This window comes from Dipodomys ordii, unplaced genomic scaffold (genome assembly GCF_000151885.1).
Source record: "Dipodomys ordii isolate 6190 unplaced genomic scaffold, Dord_2.0 Scaffold140, whole genome shotgun sequence".
Classification (NCBI taxonomy): Eukaryota; Metazoa; Chordata; class Mammalia; order Rodentia; family Heteromyidae; genus Dipodomys; species Dipodomys ordii.
In genome coordinates, this window is record NW_012267356.1 from 2,885,180 (window position 1) to 2,907,494 (window position 22,315).

Consider the following 22,315-nt stretch of genomic DNA (forward strand, 5'->3'; position numbering starts at 1 on the left):
ATAGAAACAAAGGCATTAGATTGTCCATAATGGTGAGGGACAGCGCCCAGGCCCAGAGTTCAAGCCCCACGACCGACAAAAAAAAAAAAAAAGTATAGGTTTATTCAGGGAAAAGATTTTACTCTAAAAGAATAGTAGACAGGGTACTTGAATTTTAGCTTAGGTTATAAAGAGCCAAAAGAGGAAAAAGTAGCAACTTAAATTAATGGCTCTTAAATTTTAAGTTGTTGGCAAATTGTACCAAGTAGATCATTGGTGAAAGAACGCAAAATTAAGGTTACACAGGTAGCCAGACACCTATGGTTCACACCTGTAATCCTAGCTCCCCAGGAAGCTGAGGACTGATTTGAAACCAGCCCAGGTAGAAAAGTTGTACAGACTCATCTCCAATTAATCTGTTAAAAAACCAGGCTAGAGGCCTAAGTCAGGTAACAGAGGTAACCAGCTAAGCAGCCAAGCAAAGTGTGAAGCCCTAAAGTCAAATGCCAGTACCAAAAAATTATTATACAGGAATAACAAACCAAGTTGGAATAAACTACCCACATTAGGATGCTTTTGAAACAGAAAGGCTGACTAGAAATAATTGTCATCCTGGGAATTTTTTAGAGTTAGCCGAATAATAAGCCATTACCTTACTCTTGAATAGAGTGTTTTAAAATACATTTAATGAACTTACTCATCAAACACAGCAAAGGAAGTTGCAACTGGATGTGTTCTAATATTCAAATAATTTTTCTTCTTTAAATTAACTTGTGCTAAAGCAGTTTCTTCATTTATAGTAACTTCAGGCAGCTGTACTAGAAGAGAGGAAGTATGTAAAGTAAGTCTCTTGCACATAAGAAATAGTTGCTATGTTTCCTTAACGTACATTTCTCTCTATTTGTCCAGAGCATCCTTAAAAAAAAAAAAAAAGTTTTAGAGCTGGGTACCAGTGGCTCATGCCTATAATCCTAGCTACTTAGGAGGCTGAAATCTGAGGATTGAGGTTTGAAACCAATCGGACAAGAAAGTCTCCAAGACTTAAAATTCTTATCTCAGGGCTGGGAATGTGGGTTGGTGGTAGAGTGCTTGCCTACCATGCCTGAAGCCCTGGGTTCCATTCCTCAGCACCACATAAACAGTAAAAGCCGGAAGTGGTGCTATGGCTCAAGTGGTAGCCTTGAGCAAAAAAGCAGTTCAAGAAAAATGCCCAGGACCTGGCACAAGCCCCAAGACTGGCACACACACACAAAAAAAAACTCAAATGCCAGAAGTGGAGGTGTGGCTCAAGAGAGGTACCATCCTTGAGTAAAAAGCTCAAGGAAAGCAGAGCTCAGGCCCTCAGTTTAAGCCCCAGGAGTAGCACCAAAAAAAAAAAAAAAATCAGTTAAGAGTAGCTTTTTTAAGTGTAAGAAATCAAATCAAATACCAAATACCTGCTACTTTCTATATGCCAGGTACTGTTTCAAATATTTCCATCATCTTTCAGTCATCGACAATAAATACTGTCAATCCTATTTTATTACAAATAAGGAAACCTCAGCAGTGATGTAACTAAGATTCAAATTTTAAGTCCTTGCTTTAATTACTGCTATTATTGTAATACTGATGTTACTTACATCTTCTACTCCTATTAGTGAGGATTTTGCTTTTACTTTATGGTTGGGTTTTGGGTTTTGTATTTGAATCAAGGTCTTAATATATAGCCCAAGAACTTCAATCCTCCAGACTGAAGCCTCCAGAGTGCTGGACTTACAGGCATGGGCCTGTAAATTATCTGTACTATCAATTCAGCAATGTAATGACAGGAATATGCACAAGTAATTGAGATCCTGAAAGTCTGCCTAAACTCCTTACTAAGAAACTTGACTATTCAAACTAACATTTAGGCAAGGTGCCTAATATCTTACCCCTGTATCCCAGCTACTCAAGAGGTGGAGATTCGGAGGATCACGGTTCCAGACCAGCTGGGGCAAAAGGTTAGCAAGACCCCATCTCAAAAGAAAAGAAAAAAGTATGATGGCATATGATAGATGTGATTGTAATCCCAGCTACTGGAGGGCATAGGTAGAAGGATCACAGTCCAAAGCCAGCCATGGACAAAAACATGAGATCCTATCTGAAAAATAACTAACACATTAAAGGGTCAGAGGCATGGCTCAAGTAGAGTGCCTACCTAGCAAGCTGGATAACCTAAGTTCAAACACCAGTAGTCCCCACCCAGAAAAAGTTTATGGCCTTACATGTAAGATAATCATTTTTCCTTCTGGCAAAACAAAAGAACCTGAAGAACACTTGTTCCCTGTTTTCTCTAACAACCTATACTAATTAGAATTCTCATTCCCCCATATCAGTACTATTTGGGGAAGGATCTTAGTCCCAACTAATAGATGAATATAGTCAGGGCAACACTGCTAAAAGGCCACATATGTACATGGGGGCGATCATGTCAGTAAGTTCATTATTTTGAAACACATGATCTCAACACATGATCTCAAGAACCTTTAAAGTTTTGAGTGAATGAACTGCAAATGTTTCCTAAAACCAACATTAACCCATTAGGAATACTGCCTTTTATTTAATATTATACTTACCATTTTTTAGAGCCGCTAACAAGGCAAATGTACAGGCATCCAGAATGTTCCCGTCATAGTCAAGGCAGATAAGATCACAGTATAGTACCCAAGCAAGCTAAAATAAGAGATTACATTAAAGCTTCTGATAGGCAGCACATTGCATTTGCTTACATTTAAAACCAAGGCCTAAACACTTGAAGTAGAGGAGATCTACACTCATCCTGCTACATCAGCAAATGAGGGAAATGCTTTTACAAACCCTAATTGAAGCTCAAAATGTACTCTTCCACAGAGACCTTTGTAAGGAAAAGGAAGCTGTAAATACTAATCTAAATCTAATGATTTAGTATCTTAACCTAATCCTGACTTCAACCAGTTTTAGGGTTCTACTATGTGAATTAACCTTAAACGTAGTTGAACAATTAAAAATTATGTGCTATAAGGAATAAAATATGACTTTTTCGGGAGTACTGGGGCTTTACTCAGGGCCTGGGCATTGTTCCTTAACTTTTTCACGCAAAACTGGCACTCTACCATTTGAACCATAGCTCCACTTCTGGCTTCTTGTTGGTTATTTGGAGATAACTGGATCCTTACTTCTCAGCTTCCTGAGTAGCTAGGATTCAGGCCTAAGACACCTGCATAAGCTTCCCTTTTTCTTGAAGGGAACAGAGAATGATAAAGGTAATAATGATAAAGGTAATAATAATTACCTTAATTACCTCAGCTTAAATGATAGCTTGAGATAAGTCAGTTTGTTTTTAGCAGGACATGGTGGTACACACCTTGGAAACTGGGACTATTTAGTAGTTGTAGAATAAGACATGACTTTTTTTAACCTCCAGAATTCCACACAAGCTCTTAACGTCTCCGTATTTTAAGGCTATTGTGGTTGAATTCCCCCACCGACAGACAGACAGACAGATACACACACACACACACTCTCTCTCTCTCTCTCTCCCTCCCTCCCTCTTCAGAATTAGTAAAAGATTGTGGTTACTCTGTACTTTCTTACCTTTCCTGGAGAAATGCACAAGTCTTCTTTCTGAATTATCTGTGAACTTGATTTAATGACAAAGCACAGTAAATGAAAGGTGAGAAAGCATTAGAAAATGAATGCAGTAAAAGGTCATATAGTGATTGTCTTACTTTTCTTTTTTTCATATATTTTTATTGTAAAAAATATTGCACAGAGGGTTACAGTTACATGAGTTAGGGTAATGAATACAGTTCCTATCAAGCATTGTTACCTCCTCCTTTGTTTTTCCCCTACCATCCCTTCCCTCCCTACCTCCCCAACTAGTCTTACTTTTCAATAACATCTGCAATGAACTGGCTAGCCACTTGGGCCTCTTCTCCTGGAGGTCCAGCCCGAAATCGCGATGAACACAGAGGTGGCAGATCCACATTAGGGACTGAAAGAAATACTGCAGGTGAGAACTGAACTTTACCTTCTGGTTCAACTTTAGGTACAGCTAAGGTAATGGTGGCCATGGACATGTAACCTTATGGGGGCTGGGAATATGGCTTAGTGGTAGAGTGCATAGCATGCATGAAGCCTTGGGTTCAATTCCTCACTACCACATAACAGAAAAAGCTGGAAGTGGTGGTGTGACTCAAGTAATAGGGTACTAGCCTTGAGCAAAAAGCTTAGGAACAGTAAGTGCCCAAGCCTTGAGTTCAAGCCGCAGGACTGGCAAAGAAAAAATGTACTCCTTAGGTCTTTTTAAGATTCACAGGCTCAGATGAAAAGAAATGTATGTTTTTCTGATGTTAGGCTTTTATCCTGAATCCATTACAAAAAAAAATTTCTGATTTCTTTCAAAATACCTAAATCTAACAAGCTCTCACCCATTTTTTGCATTTTAAAAAATGTTGGTTTCTCCCAAAAAGAACAGATGATCTAAGACAAGAAAAAGATCATACAGCAATTCAAAATGAACCTATGAGAACAGAATTTCTAATGTTGTATAGATAAACCCTTCACTAAAAAAATTATTTCCTTGGTTTTCCAAGTTAAATTCATAAAATTCTTTATCATTGAATATCACCTGATGCATATACAGAAAACTTTGGGAGCAAGCATTATTCTTCCTGTTTGCAAATTACAAAGATTACCACTATCAGCATTAAATGTGTTAAGGTATTTGTGTTATAAAATTTTCAGCTTACCAATATAACCTTTATCAGGGGCATCTGTTGGTGGTGCTGCAAATTCCTACAGAAGCAAACAAATGAAAGAAAGGAAGAAAAAAAAATTGTGAGGACATTTCGGCCCTAATTATGGAAGGCTTTATCAATGACCTTCTCAGCTACTTAGCTACATCATAAGTACCTGTGCATATGGAGCTGTATCAGGGGTCTAAAGGAAGCTGGCACTGATCCACACAGTAACTAACAACATATAGCAAAGTGGGCCAAGTGCTGCTTACCAACATTACCTGGGGACCTTTTAAATAGCTGGGCTCAGTAGTGCACACTAAGCTAAGATAGGCAGCTCAAATGGGAGGAAGAATCGTGGTCCAGACCAGCTCTGCCTAGAAAACTCAAAAGCCTAGTTAAAACCCCCATCTGCCAAAAACATGAAACCAACTATGCACTGAGCTTGTATCCCACCATCATTTAGAAGCCAAGAATCTGAATATAATTTGTTAGTAACACTGACTCTGCCCTATGTAGGGCCTAGTCGTTAGGAGTAAAAGCTCTACACTTGCTAACCCACTCAGATGGCAGACCCAAACTTTAGTTGTTGAAAGATGTTGAGCAAGTTATTTAAGCTCCCACTTACAAATTCTTCACCTATCAAATAGCAGTGCCTACTCCTAAAGACTACTAATAAGGTCAAAAGAGGTGATGCCATTAGATTGCTAGCATAAAACCTGGCAAGGAGTAAGTGTTCAACCCTCACTAGGTATCATCTCAACTTTGGTTAAGAAACAATATAATGTAGTCAAAAATGTATGCATAGACTTTAGAACCAGATTTGTGTCTGGGCTCTACTTACAAGCCTCATTACCTGGACAAGTTACTGAACCTCACCTGTTGAACAAAAGATGGAAACTGGATAATTCTGTAAAGCACCTCGTCAGGTGTCTGAAACAGCTAGAACTTAGAACTACCTACTATTCCTCAAACTTCTCTTTCAAACGTGTGTGTGTCAGTGGTGGAGCTTGAACTGGGCCTGGGCGATGTCCTTCAAGGTGAGCGCTCTACCGCTTGAGCCACAGCACCACTTCCAGTTTTCTAGTGGTTTGCTGGAGATAAGAGTCTCACGGACTTTCCTGCCCAGGCTGGCTTTGAACCGTGTTCCTCAGATCTCAACCTCTTGAGTAGCTAGGATTACAGGCATGAGCCACCAGCACCCGGCTCAAACAGTCTCAAAAGGCCATCACTGGCCAAAAGGACAGCACCATAAGGTGTTAATTCCTGAAATGATTTAACTACATTCTTCTGTATGTGCCCCAGTACAAGGATTTGAACTCACGGTCTCATGCTTGCTCACAACTGGCACTCTGCCACTTAAGCTACATCTCAAAAAAAAAAAAAAAAAAAAAAGTCTAGCTGTTTTTTATTTGCTGGTTAATTATAGATAGTATCAGACTTTTCTGCCCAGCGTGGCTTCATATGTTGAACCTCCAGGTGTCAGCCTCCTGAATAGCTAGGATTCTAAGTAGGAGCTGCTGGCACCTGTCATATTGTTACTATTTTAACGCAGCAGCACTTCAGTCATCTGAGGATGTTAGTAAAAATAATGGCAAGTACTGGAGGTGTGGCTTAATGGGAGAGCACCTGCCTAGCAAGTACAAAGCCCCAATTTCAAATTCCAGTACCATACACATATACAAAATCAACAATAGAAATTAATCAACAATAGAAATATAGATATATATATTATAGTCTAGTAGATATTTGAAACTCATTTGGTAACTCAAATGTCAAGAGGCCATCTAATATAAATTATTAAACCTACCGCTTTAACTCCACAAATTACTGTTGTATTTCCCAGCTTGACTAAAGCAGAACCATCTGCTGTAGAAATTGAACCTGAAAAGTACGGCATTAAAAAAAAAACACTTTTTTAATGGATAAAGGGCACAGAATTATCTACTCTTTTTGTTTGCTGTATATTATTATCTAGCTAGCTACACATCTCAGTTGCCTATGAAATTTCATTCCAAGTTTAAGTTGTTGGTTCTGAAGCAGTATTGCTATTTAAAACTAATGTTTAAGAATAATTTGCTCTCCATGAATCTGAGCTAATCATGTCTTAATCAAAGAGCTGTTGTACAGTCAAAATTTCTAACACAAAACCATCAGATCCCACAGATGTGGTAGAATTTGCGGGAAAAACTGCTTTAGTGGCACGGAAGCTGAAGTGTGGGGTATCATAGATGGGAAATAAAAGCAGATCTTACCTATGTTGACTGTTGTGGTTCTAAATTCACCCAATTCCCTTCCATCAGGACGGCAGTTTTCTTTCTAAATGATTTATTTTTAAAAAAATTATATATAGATATATGGTAAACAAGGGGAAAGGGAACCTCATTCAGATGAATTAGGTGAAATTTGCTCTAAAAGCCTCATCTCAAATTGTTATTAAAATGTGGCTCAAGTGGTAAGAGTCCCAGCCTGAGTTCAGGCCACAGAACCAACACCACCACCAACAACAACAACAAAAAGGCATAAACTATGTACTCACGAGAAATCGCCTGTAATACTCCAGCGGTTCCACGGTCCTGAAACATGTTAAAATGATATCGACGTTAATGTGCCTAAATATAAACCCACAACAACTAGCACCGGGTATGGCATACATGTCCACAACCTGTACCTGACTTTTCATTATGAATCGATGGCTATGTTGCTATTGCTAAGTAGTTATAACATGTAGATACCCTTTTTGTAGCAATCACTCAAGAAGATCCGAGTCCCAAGCCCTTGCAGCATTTTAAGAAGGTTAATCCGGGTGTTAAAATAAGTCACAGCATTCCTGTTCTGAAACCAGACGCAGGGAACTAGCACGAGCGAGCAAGCTGTAGCAGCTGAAATGCATTATGCTTGCATGATGACTGCAGATGCCACAAGCCACAACACGGGCGGCACCTGCAACCTGAACCACTTCAGGGATCATGGATGTTTTCCTCTTTTTAGTTGTGGGGCTAGGCCGGAGATCTTGCTTTCTGAAAGTTAGTTTAAGAGGTATCTACTTCAGCATCGTGGGCTTCCTTTGGAATCTTAGTTCTAACTTCTTGACAGTCCGTGTGGCTTCACCAGAGTGAAACAAAAAACAAACCAGCCACCACCACCACTACCCCCTGCCAAAGAGGATGGGTTCTACTGCGGCTGAGCTATCGGAGGCGGGGACGCGCCCACCCGCGCGCGCACGCGGCCTCTGCGCGCCCCCGCGGCCTCTGCGCGCCCCCGCCTCGCCCGCGGCCCCGCGCTCGCGGGGGCGGCTGCACCAGTCCGACCCGCTCTCTCCCGTAGGAGAGGCCGCTTTCCCCGGCCGCTTCCCTGGGCGCCTTCCCGCCAGCTGCCTCCCAGCACGGATCCGAGCAGAGCCGGCCTCGGAGTTAAAAGGTCACAGCTAAGGATTAACGACGCGACAAGGACCCAACCCGAGGCCAGAGGCCGCCGACACTCACTTGAACCCTGCCGCCATCTTCCCGCCCGCGCGCCGCGCCTGCGCACACCGCCGCTGCCGCAGACGCAGCCGCACTTTCGACACGGAAGCGGGCCTGCTTTGCCGAAGGCCGGGCCGCAATGGGACTGCCTCCCGCCCAGGCTGGCTCCCCCAGGCCCCCCCTGGCTCCAGTCAAGTACCCGGGCCGGACACGCCTCTCCGGTTCTCTAGGTCCGGGAGGTATTCTGACGAATCTGCTGCTAAGTGAATCGGGACAAACGGAGGCCAGCAGTTTGGTGTGTGCAGCAGTTTGTGTTGGGTGGAGAGCATCCTCCTAGTGTTGCTGCACCATTCCCTGGATCTTCCAGTTCCTCCTCTATAACGTTCAATCTCACACTAGCAGACCTTAGCAGCCTTGACCCCAAGCCATGAGGGTAACGATCAGTAATTACTGATGAGTGATCGACTGGAGGAATCAGAAAGTTGTAGAGATGACGATGAGTACTGCACAGCTTTATGGTTGTAACTAACACCAGTGCACTGCACCCTTAAGATGGTTTAAATGATTAGCGTTCTATGTTACAGCTGGTATGTATGTATGTATCAGGCCCAGAATGGAACGCTCTGCCTGGGGAGGGAGCTTTCAGCCAAGCCAAGGTGATAGTGACCAGCCTGTGGACAAGCACATGGAGCCGACGTGTCGTGCTTTTTGCGGTGAATCAATTAAGTCTTGGCTTCGCGTCGCCGCCGAAGTTCCGCCTGCGTCTCGCCTCTGCTGCCGCGCGGGGGCGCTGTGTGGACGGGGCGCCGGTCTGGTCGAGGCTGGGCCTGGCCGCCAGGGGACGCTGCGGGCGGCGGGCGGGCGTCCTCCTCGCGGCGAGGGGGGTGGGGGGCGGGGCCCCGCGGCGCGCTTCCGCGTGTGTGTAGGTGCGGGATAGGGTGCGGGGCGGCACGGGCGGGCCGGGCTCCGGCGGCCCCGCAAGGAGGATGGCTCCGCTCCTGCTGCAGCTGGCGGTGCTCGGCGCGGCGCTGGCGGCCACCGCCCTGCTACTGGTGAGGACCGGGAAGGGGATCCGCGCGGCCTGCACGCACGTGGCTGCGCCGCCCGCCCTTGGCGGGGATCCTGGGCCCCCCTGCTTCCCTCGTCTGCCCCGAGGCTCCTCTCTCGTGGCTTCCCCTCCCGCCTCTCCTTCGGTGCCGGGTCGCCCGGTGTGCCCGGAGCCTGGACACGCGGCCGGACACCTGGCCTTGCATTCTGCTCCCTGGCCCCAGGCCTGCAGCCTGGACCGTTCCTCCTCTGTCCCCGCAGCGCACGCGCTCGGGCACGCCGCGGGGAGCGATCCGCGGGTGGACGCAGGGTGTGCAAGACCGGCCCCCGGCTGCGTCCCACAGCCAGACACCCTCCTGGCTCTGACACACAGACAGAGCCTGGTCCGTGCTGGCTGATCGCGGCGGGGGCGGGTGCAGGGGGTGAAACACCAGGTTGAGTTCTCTGCCCCTGCACCTTGCCAGGCGCCTGTGGGTGAGCGAGCAGACCGCAGCCTCCCGGGCACGCGTGGGTCCGCTTCCCCCGAGGGCTTAGAAATGGACGGCTGGGGGACAGTGGCAGCTGGGGCAAGATGATGCCCCTGGCGGCTCCGTTGGTCTGTGGGGTGAGAGAGCAGGCCTTTTTCTTCCTGGTGTGTCTTCCTTCAGGGGTTTTTTTTTTTAGGGTGGGGGGACAGAGTTTGAAACAGCCCCAAATTGAGACTGCCTTGCTTTGAATCTGTGCCCCAAATTCACAGGTTGTTCTGACAGAAGAATGTGATTCTCCTGGCTTGACAGTAAGGTCATTGACTGTGCACTACAGGTGGGAATCGTACTCACCTTTGGATCTTTGGAACAGCATAAAATGACATTAAGTGATGCTGTTAGTTTTATTTTACTGGCTAGGATGCAGGTTGGAGAAATATATTTAAAATAATAAAACTTATTTCCTAGTCACCTATTGTTCATACTTTTTCCCATCCTATTTATTTCCTTTATGAATTTTTATTGGTGGTGGTGGGTCTTAAACTCAGGGCCTGTGCACTGTCCCTGAGCTTTTTTATTTTTATTTTTACTCAAGGCTAGTGCTCTACCACTTTGAGCCACAGCTCCACTTCTGTCTTTCTGGTTGTTTAATTGGAGATAAGAGTCTCATGGACTTTTTTGCCTGGGCAGACTTTGAACTGCGATCCTCAGATCTCAGCCTCCTAAGTAGCTAGTTGGATTATTAAAGAAAAAGATAAAAACAGTAGCTGTAAACCACTAGTATTTATTTACCACTAGTATTATGCCTGTAATCCTGGCTACTTAGGAGACAGATCTGAGAATTGAGTTTCAAATTCAGCCCAAGCAAAAAAATCCATGAGACTCTTACCTTCAATTAACCAGCAGAAAGCCAGAAGTGGTGATGTGGATCAAGTGGTAGAGCACCAGCCTTGCAAAAAAGCTAAGAAACAACATCCAGGCCCTGAGTTTAAGCCCTAGCACAAGTGTGCTCATGCACACACACATACACACAAACATACACAAACACTTTGAAATCTGCCATAAAGTGCAGGATCTTTTTTTAAGTAGTTGTACAAAGGAGTTGCCATTTAGCAAAGCAATTTATGTATATAATGCATCTTGATCAAGGTCATCCCAAGTGCAGATTTTCTTAAGTATAGCTACACTTCTGTAAGTTCAAACACCCTATCAGTTGAAATGCCTTCAGTTGTCCCACATGTCTTTTTGGTTTGTGGTGGTTTTGTACCAGGCCTGGAACTTGAACTCAGGGCCTGGGGGCTGTCTCTGGTTTTCTTTTGTTTTTTGGTGGGGTTTTTTATTTTTTGCTTAAGGCTAATTCTCTAACCTAAAAAATAAAACAAAAACAACAACTCTGTGCTTGAGGAGGGTAGGGAAATCCCCTTATTTCCTCTGGTCATGTCTGTAGGATTTCTTAGAGTCTGGAATCCTCATGCCTTGAGGCCTTTTAAGTACATCTTCCTCTGTGCCACAGACTTCCTGTAACCTGCTTGGTGAGAACTGGAGACTTAATTAAATGCATGTTTGCGTTTTTAATGAATGACAACATGTGAAGGATGTTGACTCCTTTTGTGTCTGAAGCGAATGACAGCTAGATGTATCTGGTGTGGAGTGAGTGGCTTCATTGTTGCCATCCTGCCCTGCCAGCTAAGACATTTGCCATCAAGCAGTGATTTTAATGATTCAGTGATTTTTAGCAGTCACTCATGGCCCTTACCTAAGAGTTGCGAAGTGGAATTCTTCCCTCGTATCATTCATTCTTCACTTTATTTTCTAAAACTTTATAATGAAAGAATCTCAGCCTCAACTATCTGGTTACCTTAAAATACTTTTTATATATAAAAGCCCATTTTAAAAGAACGAAGTTGTTCTCCTAAAAATAAATAAATAAAAGTGACCTGTTTTGTTTCTGTATTTGTGCCAGTACTGGGGCTTGAACTCAGGGCCTGGGTGACTCCTTAGTTTTCTCACTCGAGGTTGGAACTCTACACTTGAGCCATAGCTTTTATGGACTTGCTGCCCAGACTGGCTTCAAATCACAATCCTCAAATCTCAGCCTCCTTAGTAGCTGGGTTTTGCAGACCTGAGCCACCAGCTTATAGCTAAAAAGTGACCAGTGTTATTATTACAGTTCATGGTTTAAATGTTTGCACTGGTTTAATCTAGTATGTAATTCTTTTTCATACTGAAGTCCTCTATCCTAGGCCAGCAGAAATACCTTGAAGCTGACTTTTTTTTTCTTTTGGCACAGCTGTGATCATTGCTAATAGATGTGCTTTCTGGTTTGATGCTGTTCTGCTGTTGTAGGTTTCTTGCCTCAAACCTGAATCAGCCATCCTTTTAGGAGCACCAGTTGCTATTAGTGGGAAATGGAATTCAGGCACCATAGTACAGACACCAGAAGTGCAGTAGGACCTTAGCTGCTAGTATGGCCACTGCCCCTAGACAATCCAATAATCAGAAGTCTGGAAAGTTATAATAACCATCCATATTCAACTGGTAAAATTCCTAAAATTTACAGAACGGCTATTTTCAAAGCAGACAGCATACCAACAAGAACAATATTATAATGAATGGTTTATCTCCAGAGCTCCCAAGTACAGATAGAAAGGAAATTGCACAAGGTTTGCTTTGATTTGGTTCTTTGCTGGTTCTGAGCCTTGAATTCAGTCCATTGACTTCTTTGGCTCATTTTGCTTATGGCTGGCATTCTACTTACTTGATCCATACCTCCAGTCCAGATTACAAGTTTTATGCCTTATACCAGAACATTTGTGGGTTCAAATTTGAGATAAGTATAAAATATAGTCTTCCTGTCATGGGGGGGGGGGGACAGTCAAAGGCTAGAAGCCTGGGAAAGGAAAGGAAAGAGGCTAAAGTATCCTGAAGCATTAGCATCTACCTAATGGAACAAAGGACAATTGGACAATCTCATCAGGTCATGAGAGGGACTCAGGAGGGGACTGGCTAATTTTGGAGTCACCTCTGGACCATTATTAATGAACCCAAAAGTAAGAATGAATATTCCACTAAGAAAAAATGTGTAAATGATAAAGTTCTATTTCGGGCAGATATTTTTAAAAGGTCAGCATACTATAATTTTTTTTTACATGCATCTCTGCTTCTAGATTTCAGTTGTTGCATTTGTAACTGCTACCAAAATGCCCGTAGTCCACCAACATGAAGAAGAAAAGTTCTTCATAAATGCCAAAGGCCAAAAGGAAACTCTGCCCAGTATCTGGGACCCACCGACCAAACAACTTTCTGTTGTTGTGCCTTCATACAATGAAGAAAAACGCTGTAGGTACTATTTGATTTTTTTTTTTTGTATGTGTGTCTGTCTTGGCATGGGAACTAAGGTGCTCTCTTAACTTTTTCTACTCAACACTGGTGCTCTAGCACTTGAGCCATACCTCTTCTGCCTTTTGCTGGTTCCTTGTAGATAAGAGTCCCTTGGGCTTTCCTTCCAGGGTTGACTAAGATCTTCAACTCTCAGCCTCCTGAGTAGCTAGGATTCTAGGCATGAACTACTAGCACTCACCCTTGATTTCTTGATACGGGGTGATTTGGGAAGAAAAGCAAATTTAAAGCGTGGGACTTCACTGTGTTTGAAGATACAAGTGGGGGTGAGAGCCTGGTTGGTAACTGGCATTCAAAATGGAAACGTTTGTCTGAATAGATAGATACAGCATTCTGATGTATGGAACTAAACTGTTATGGAAGAGTGGCTCAATTGGCACAGACCTACCTATGATATGCAAGATATTAACAAAGCAGACATTCCAGATGTGAATAGACCTGGGGGAGCATTCTAGAAGGACTCGTTAGATTACTGAGACCTTCTTCCCTATGTAAATGGAGTGTGCTGAGGCCTGCTAATCCATTTTCAAAAGCCATCTTTGATGTGTTTTTTTCTTCAAGTGCCTGTGATGATGGATGAAGCCCTGGGCTACCTGGAGAAGAGACAGGTACCATGCTTTCTCTTCCCCTGTGATTTCTCTGGTGCAAACCAATCCAGGCTCCCAGCCGTGGAGCCCCAGTCACACATACTGTGGGAGGCAGGCCCAGCCGACCCCTGACCCCTGGCTGCCCTGGAGGTCAGCAGCCGCATCAGTGGGGAGACCCAGCACGTAGTAGCCAGCACACACCAGGAAGCTATAGAGTTTGTGTGACAGCACAAGGCTAGCTTTACTTCTATGACCTTTTTGAAAAGACTTTTTTTGGTAAAGTTTCCAGCTTTAGCATCATCTTCATATTTTTTAAGAGTTCATATTCCATATTGCTCTTTAAGATTCCTAAATGTTAAGTAGACCTTAAGTCTATATGGATTGATTGATACAAAATTAAAATCTAGCCAGGTGCCAGTGGCTCACGCCTATAATCCTACTCCTTGGGAGGCTGAGATCTGAGGATCATGGTTTGAAGCCAGCCCAGGCAGAACATTATTTCCAATTAACCACTCAAAAAGCAGAAGTGGTACTGTGGCTCAAGTGGTAGAGCACTGACCTTGAGTACAAAGAGGCTCAGGGAGAGTGTCCAGGCCCTGAGTTCAAGCCCCACAACCGACCAAAAAAAAAAATTACAATCTAAAATAAAAATTTAATTAATTGAGAAAATTAAAATACAATAAATACTCTAAGGGAAAATTATTTTAACTACCAATCTAAATTTTTCCCATAGTCACCTTTTTTTTTTCTTTTTTATCTGGTTGTTGGGCTTGAACTTGGGGCCTGAGCGCTATCCCTAAGCTAGCACTCTACCATTTTGAGCCACAGTGCCACTTACGGTTTTCTGGTAGTTAATTGCAGATAAGATTCTCACAGACTTTCCTGCCCGGGCTGGCTTTGAATCATCCTCAGATCTCAGCCTTCTGAGTAGCTAGGATTACAGGTGTGAGCCACTAGCACCCAGCTCAGCCACCATTATTGATTTAAGAAAGAACTGTATATATAGAACTGTATATATATATATATATGACCTGTATATAGTCATATATAGTTATATATATGCATGTAGATACGTATATGTTCATATATAGCTTGGATTACAGGCCTGAGCCATTTGCACCTGGCTTCCAAATGTAAATTAAAAAAAAAAAAGAAGTGAATGGAACCTTGTTCCATGTAGGGTTTCAGACTCTGCTGTTACAGGGAGTCTCATCAACCACATGGGTAGAAATGGCCCAGAAAAGCCAAGGGGCCAGAGTTGTGCTGCCAAGAAGTGGTACAGCCCAGTTGGCATCTGTCTCCACCTTCCACCTCCTGTACTTTTCCTCGTGAATTGTGACCTGTGCCTTACCATCGCAGGTGCCTGGCCTCTTCCCCCACTATGCTGCAGAGCAGGTCAGGGAGAGGATGCGCAGATTTACTTTAGTCATTGTGCTCCCTCTTCTACCCAGTGCCTAGCCTTTCTGTTCTTGTACACTAATTTTTATGTGCACTTATATATATATATATATATATATATATACACACACATATATATGTATATATCATATATATACATCAACATTAAATGACTTTTTCAAATGACTTTGTCGTGGTGGCAATTACACCAGACTATGGTATCTCAACTTGTTTCTTGCAGAAACGTGATCCTTCATTCACATACGAGGTGCTCGTCGTTGATGATGGCAGTAAAGACCAGACTTCGAAGGTGAATGCATGGGCTTTTACACCTGCCTGTAGGTAGAAAATACAGAATCATCACTTATATCTGTGAGGTCCTATCACCACCCACTGACGCAAATTAATTATGTATTTTAATTATGTTTGTATTTAATTATGTATTTTTAATTATGCATTGATGTGTTTGTATGCATTATGTGTTTATGTTCTTTCTGGTAATTTTATTTAGGGGGTACATTGTAACATGAGGTTACTGTCTACATACACTCATATGTATACATACCTCCTTTATGTACTAATTCAGGTCAGGATAAGAAATATATCCGTGACTTCCATTTTCCAAACAGATTAACTTCTGACTGTGATATTTTTTGACAGGTAGCTTTCAAATACTGCCAGAAATATGGAAGTGACAAAGTCCGAGTGCTAACCCTGGTGAAGAATCGCGGGAAAGGTGGTGCTGTTAGGATGGTAATCTTCACTCTCCATCCTTGTCTAGAGATATTTTCAATTGTTTCTTTTGAAGTCTGTAATATATGTAGTCAAATATGAGCACTAAGTCCTGGAAAAATATATTTTATGTTTGTTATGTTAATGCTATGCTAATACTGACACATGTCTCCAGTATAGTTACTAAAGGAGGTTATATGCTTTTTCTTTTTTTTGCTATCCTTGAGCTTTTTCTGCTCAAGTCTAGCGCTCTTCTACTTTGAGCCACAGCTCCACTTCTGGTGGTTAATTGGAGATAAGAGTCTCACAGACTTTCCTGCCTGGGCTGGCTTTGAACTGTGATCCTTAGATCTCAGCTTCCTGAGTAGGTAGGATTGCAGGTGTGAGCCACCCAACATGGCTTTGCTTTTTCTTCTTACTGTTCAGGACATGCTTCTGTGCATTCAGTGTGGCCTGTGAGAAGCATTAGTAAGCATAGTAACAAGAATTCAGTTCTATCCTGAATTGATGCACCATTCCATAGACAAGATAAACACATGCAAAGGTGGGAAGGCAGACATTTACACACAGGAGAGATACACAGAAGCGCTCAGAGGCCCCAAGCCGAAGAGCTTCCTTTCAACTGTGGCCCATCATGTAGAAAACTGAATGTAAGCTCAGTTAGCAAGATGTCTGAAAGCCAACCCAAGTCATAGTTCCTTAATGACTTACAGGTTTATACATGTATTTTGCCCCCATAAGAAGCCTAGAGGTAGCCAGTCCAGGACTGTGTTCACCAGTTCCATGGTGGCATCAGAAGCTCAGGTTCCTCTCTTTCTACTTCCTCCTCCTCACACACACACACAGTTATTGCTGGAGTGATAGCCATTGTGTCCACATTCTCAACAGGATAGGGGAAAGGTGTGTGTCAACTAGCTTGCCCAATTCTCCCAGAAACTCTCTACCCAATACCTTTTCTTGCATCTCATGGGCCAGAGCAATATAACAGGATCACATTTTTGTTTTTCTGACATTTTCATTCCTAATCCTGATTTTTTAGGGTTCCATCAAAAAGGAAGAAGGAAAGATTATTTCTTGAGTAGTAGCTAGCAGTCTCGGCCCACATGGAAAAAGTAGCCGACTTCATAGAGGAGAGCCAACCATGGTAAACCCAGGCTTTCATTTCCTGATTGCTTATTTTGATCTGGAGAGTAAATGAACCACAGCACCATAACTGTCACACATAATCCCGCCATGTCTCGTGAGTTAGGGCCTGTCATTTTGATTATACAGGTGAGGAAAATGAAGCTCAGATAGGTAAAACAACTCAAAGTCACACAGCCATTCAGAGGGAGATTCCAAACCAGCCCGACACATACCTGTAAATACACAGAGCTTGAACTCAATAATCAGTACTGAGACTGCAATGAATTTAACTATAACTTTATGACACTTCTTCCTTTTACTTAAATTTCCTAAATGCAGGGTGTGTTTAGTTCTCGAGGAGAAAAGATCCTTATGGCAGATGCTGATGGGGCCACAAAGTTTCCCGATGTTGAGAAGTTGGAAAAAGGATTAAATGATCTCCAGCCATGGCCTGTGAGTACAAGAATATGGTGAAATGACATTCAGTCAGGGACACCAGTATTCTATGGTGAAATATACATAGATTTCACTTAGGAGTTTAATATTCAGGGGGCTTTTGGTATAAGAGTTATCAGTGTTCACTCAGAAAAAAGAATACAGTAACATAACATTCAGTTAAGAACATAAAGAGATGGGACTGTGGCTCAAGTGGTAGAGTGCTGGCCTTGAGCAAAGACAGCTCAGGGACAGTGCCTACTCTCTGAGTTCGAGCCCCAGGACCAACACACACACACACACACAGAATTCTACTAATGGCTAGATGCTGGTGTCTCACACTTGTAATCCTAACTACTCAGGAGGCCAAGATCTGAGGATCACGGTTCAAAGCCAGCCCAGGCAGGAAAGTCAGTGAGACTTTTACCTCCAATTAACCAGCAGAAAACTGGAAGTGGCGCTGTGGCTTAGGTGGGAGAGTGCTGGCTTTAAGCAGACGGCTCAGGCCACAACCAACAAAAATATACATAGAACACAAGTGTTCTAAGTGAAATTTACAGAGATTCACCTAGGAGTTTAGAATTCAGGGAGTTTTTGTAAAAATTAACAGTGTTCTCCCAAAGAAAAGTAGTGATTTCCTAAGTTACTATACTGTTGGATATACAATATTCTAGGCATATCCTCTCTCTTGACTCCTGAGTTTTTAACTTCTGCTAGTTTTGATTCAAATTATGCATATTCAATGAAGTCTTTAATTAAAAGCTCAGCTTTTGTCAAAAAGTGTAGCCTGAGACTTCCAGGTGAAAATGTGAAGTGAAACTGAATCATAGAATCTTGGAAGATGCTTTGGGGTTTTCATTTGCTTGTGGGTTTGGTTGGGTGGTGGGAAGTGGTGGTGCTGAGTCTTGAACTCAGGGCTTCATGCTCTCACTTAGCTTTTTCACTTAAAACTGCTTTCTACTACTTACACCACAGCTCCACTTCTGGCTTTTTTTTCAGGTTAATTGGAGGTAAGAGTCTTTTATATTTATCTGACTAAGGTGGCTTTCAACCTCAAATCTCAACCTCCTGAATTCCCAGGATTATAATTGGGAGCCTCTGCACCTGCCTGGAAGGTGTCTTTGTGATTTTTGGTTTGGGTTCTGTCCTCAGCGCTCTCCACCATACCCCACATACACAAGTCACTGTGGTAAATATGAACTTGGTCAATCAAGACCTTGAGTGCCACTCAAGAAAGAGCAGAGGCCAGGTGCCAGTGGCTCACGTCTATAATCCTAGCTACTCAGGAGGCTGAGATCTGAGGAACATGGTTCAAAGCCAGCCAGGGTAGGAAAGTCCATGAGACTCTTATCTCCAATTAACCACCAGAAAACCAGAAGTGGTGCTGTGGTTCAAGTGGTGGAGCACTTGCCTTGAGCTGAAGATCTGAGAGACATCACCCAGGCCCAGAGTTCAAGCCCACGACCAACCAAAAAAAAAAAGAAGGAGCAGAACTGGCTCTCGAGATGGGGCCTCTAAGTGCCCCCTGCAATTCAGATGCCATGCCCACCTTTTTAGGGCTATTAGAGAAAGAAGAGAAATCAACCAAATCCTGAGCTTTTTAACAAATACATCCCAGTTTGCAAAGTACCTTGGATAGCACCAAACAATGAAGCTACCCCATCATGCATCACCCTTCAGAGTCAGTGTGGTTTTCCAGGTGCCCTCTTTATTTTAGGTGGTCAGTAGTTCTCTGAGTTTTTATACAGAGCATCTTTCAAAAAAAAATGTTTAACCCTGGTAATTTTCCAGTAAAGAAACATCAATGTGTGTGGGTTTGGTTGGCACAATAGATTACTAATTCACACTGCCAATTCTTCTTCATATACCATGCCATTGGCACCCCAAGATTCATTGGAATCTTATACTGGTTCAGGTGATTTCTTTTTTGCCAGTCCTGGGGTTTGATCTCAGGCCTAGGTGCTTGCTGTCTCTGAGCTGCTTTTGCAGCTTATAGTAATGGAAGTATGGCTCTTTATTCCAATTAAACATCAGCTTTTGGGTTCTAGTCTTTAGGACAATGTTATCCCCTTCTCAATAACTTAAACCACAAACTTTACTATATGCCTGGGACATACTCCTCTAAGCCCTAGAAACAGTCACTGGAATAGTTCTGAAAATAATTAACTTTGATTCCTGTTTGCATTTACATATCTGACTCACTAGATGGCAGTAGTTCCTCTCAATATTATTTTAACTAACTTTCCAGTACAGTACTCCAAATTTTCAGTGACTTCTAATGTCTTTTCTTCTTCGCTGATTTCATTTTTTTTATTGTCACACATACACACAAAATACTACTATTTCTTACCTCTCTTTCCTCTTACACTAACCAAGTCACATGTTCTGATCCAATTATTCTTGAATGGTCAACTTAGAAAAGTCACTTACAGACCAGGTGCCAGTGTTTCATGCTTGTAATCCTGGCTACTCAGGAGGGTTAGACCTGGATGATTGAGGGCCAAAGCTAGCTGGGGTAAAAAAGTTCAGGAGATTCCATCCCCCATTAACGAGCAAAATGCTGGAATGGAGGGAGGCATGATGCACGTGGTAGTAATATGTAAGCTGAGCAAGCAGCCCTAAATTTAACATACACACACACACACACACACACACACGTGAAAAACAGGAATCAACTTAGATTTGACCCACATGGGTGACTTTTCTATGGCTATGATCATTTATGCTGCCCATGGAAAATTTCAGAAGTTGAATAAACTGATGATTATCCAGAGAAAAAACTGTTTTTGAGATAATGCAGTACTGTGATAGAAATATGTACTAGTTTGTAAGATGTGTAGAATCTGTGTCCCAATAATTCCAGGTGGAGTGGGATAGTAATGTCAGCTATAGTGGTTTTAAATGCAGAGAGGAAACACATTGAAATATGCAAAACTATATGATACATTGTCTGCTTTTAACTGGCAAAGTGTAATGCATGGTTTTCTTTTCTTTTTTCTGTTGGTTGTGGGCCTGGGCGCTATCCCTCAGCTCTTCAGCTCAAGGCAAGTGCCCTACGACTTGAGCCACAGCGCCACTTCTGGTTTTTTCTGCTTATGTGGTGCTGAGGAATCAAATCCAGGCCTTCATACATGCAAGGCAAGCACTCTACCACTGTGCCACCTTCCCAGCCCGCGTGGTTTTCTTTAAATACAGTTTCTTCCCTAGGCACTGTGGGCTTGTGCCTGTTATCCTAGCTACTCAGGAAACTGAAATTCAGAGGATGGGTTTGAGGCTAGCCAAAGCAGACAAGTTCTCTAAAATTCATCTTCAAAATAACTAGCAAAAAACAAGGCTGGAAAGAGACCTGGTTCAACTAGTAGAACACTAACTGTACAAGCAAGCAAGCCAAGAAGCAATCCCAGGGTCTTACATTCAAACCCATGTTGAACAGTGTAATTGGAAATAGAACCGTACTGATTCCTCCTTCTTGCACAGCTTTTAGCCAGGCCCTTTGGACAGACAGACATGAGTTTTTAAAATATTAACCTTGAATGAAAGTCACTTTATCCATATGCAAGCATTTGTATTTGTTAGGAAACTGGTTGAGACAGCTGTATGTATAACTCTGATAAGTGTTTTCCATAGAGAAAGTGCAGGCAGGCAGTGTGGAGACACTGATAGGGTTTGTTTGCATTGCTGTTGGTGTAAATTTAATTGCGGAGCTGTTGAGTTGTTTTCATTTCCTCTTTTATGAACTCCATGTTCAGAGAATTGGTCTTTCTAAATTGAATCATTGGGTACTTTTTAGAACAGTGTGTAGAAGCCCTCTCTGCATTTTAGAAGTTAATCTTTTATCTGTAATATCAGTTGTCAATATTGTCCCTCAAGTCAGCTGGCCTGGAAGTCAGTGCATAGCCCAGGTTGGCCATGAACTTGAACTCCTCCACCTGGGCCTCCTGAGTGCTGGGCAGACAGCTGCCCAGCTTTGCTCTGTCTTGTCTTCTGTGTTGCATACTTGTTCCTTTCATTTGGATCATTTACAAAACAATTTCTAATATTTACTTAAATGGTTCCTGTATCTGGATCATGTCCTGGTATTCGCTAAAAGCTCCAGAGCAATTTCATTTGCATTGTGTATTACAAGGTGCCCCGAGCCATTTGTAAGTTCAGCTTTTCCCCACTGAATCAAAATGTCATCTTAGCTAGATGCAGTGGTTCACACCTGTAACCTTAGCTACTGAGAAGGCGGAGATCTGAGGACCACGGTTCAAAGCTAGCACGGACTAGATAGTCTGTGAGACTGATTCTCCCAATTAACCAACATAAAGCTGAAAGTGGTATTGTGGTTCTCATGGTAGGTAGAGTGCCAGCCATGAGCAAAAACACTAAAGGACAGCACCCAGCCTCTTGAGTTCAAGGCCTAGCACTGACATAAATAAAATAAAACAAGAAAATGTCCTCTTTGTTATATTGTAAGTATTTATGGGGGATTTTGCTATGTGTTTTTCGCTTTTCCATTCTGGAACATGGCTGCTATGTCCCACTACCTTAATTTTTTTGTTTTTGTTTTTGTTTTGTACTTGTCCTGGGGCTTGAACTCAGGGACTGGGTGCTCTCCTTGACCTTTTTTGCTTAAGGCTAGTGCTCTAGCACTTGAGCCACAGCTCCACCTCAGGCTTTTTTGATAGTTAATTGGAGATGAGAGTCTTACCACTGTCCTGCCAGGCTGGCTTTGGACCAAAATCTTCAGATCTCATCCTCCTGAGTAGCTAGGATTATAGGTGTGCGTCACCAGCATTCAGCTTACCTTGGTTTTGATTACTGAAACTTTATAGGAGTTTTATTTATGTATTTTAAAATGTTGTTATAAAGGTGATATACAAAGGAGTTACAGTTATATAAGTTAGGTAAAGGCTGGGAATGTGGCTCAGTGGTAGAGTGCTTGCCTAGCATGCATGAAGCCCTGG

The 22,315-nt window shown here is 42.8% G+C and overlaps 2 protein-coding genes across 4 annotated transcripts in view; one reads left to right on the top strand and one right to left on the bottom strand.

Annotated features, from left to right (window-relative positions):
- Nucleotides 1–8,236, bottom strand: part of Exosc8 (exosome component 8) — a 9,511-nt gene extending 1,275 nt beyond the window's left edge. The window contains exons 1-9 of one of the 2 annotated variants that reach the window (XM_013031482.1): nt 8,201–8,236; nt 7,255–7,291; nt 6,971–7,034; nt 6,526–6,599; nt 4,728–4,773; nt 3,865–3,970; nt 3,571–3,616; nt 2,574–2,670; nt 677–797 (exon numbers count right to left, since the gene is read on the bottom strand). In XM_013031482.1, coding sequence (XP_012886936.1) covers nt 677–797; nt 2,574–2,670; nt 3,571–3,616; nt 3,865–3,970; nt 4,728–4,773; nt 6,526–6,599; nt 6,971–7,034; nt 7,255–7,291; nt 8,201–8,217 — 608 coding nt within the window. In that variant the 5' untranslated portion in view covers nt 8,218–8,236. Of the gene's footprint in view, nt 1–676; nt 798–2,573; nt 2,671–3,570; nt 3,617–3,864; nt 3,971–4,727; nt 4,774–6,525; nt 6,600–6,970; nt 7,035–7,254; nt 7,636–8,200 lie in introns of those variants that run through there. The other variant, XM_013031481.1, reaches the window with a different exon arrangement.
- A 136-nt stretch (nt 8,237–8,372) lies between these two features.
- Alg5 (ALG5, dolichyl-phosphate beta-glucosyltransferase) overlaps nt 8,373–22,315 on the top strand; it is a 28,425-nt gene continuing 14,482 nt past the window's right edge. Inside the window, exons 1-6 of one of the 2 annotated variants that reach the window (XM_013031484.1) lie at nt 8,373–8,766; nt 12,858–13,029; nt 13,651–13,697; nt 15,316–15,384; nt 15,735–15,827; nt 17,271–17,384. In XM_013031484.1, coding sequence (XP_012886938.1) covers nt 8,755–8,766; nt 12,858–13,029; nt 13,651–13,697; nt 15,316–15,384; nt 15,735–15,827; nt 17,271–17,384 — 507 coding nt within the window. In that variant the 5' untranslated portion in view covers nt 8,373–8,754. Of the gene's footprint in view, nt 8,767–9,106; nt 9,232–12,857; nt 13,030–13,650; nt 13,698–15,315; nt 15,385–15,734; nt 15,828–17,270; nt 17,385–22,315 lie in introns of those variants that run through there. The other variant, XM_013031483.1, reaches the window with a different exon arrangement.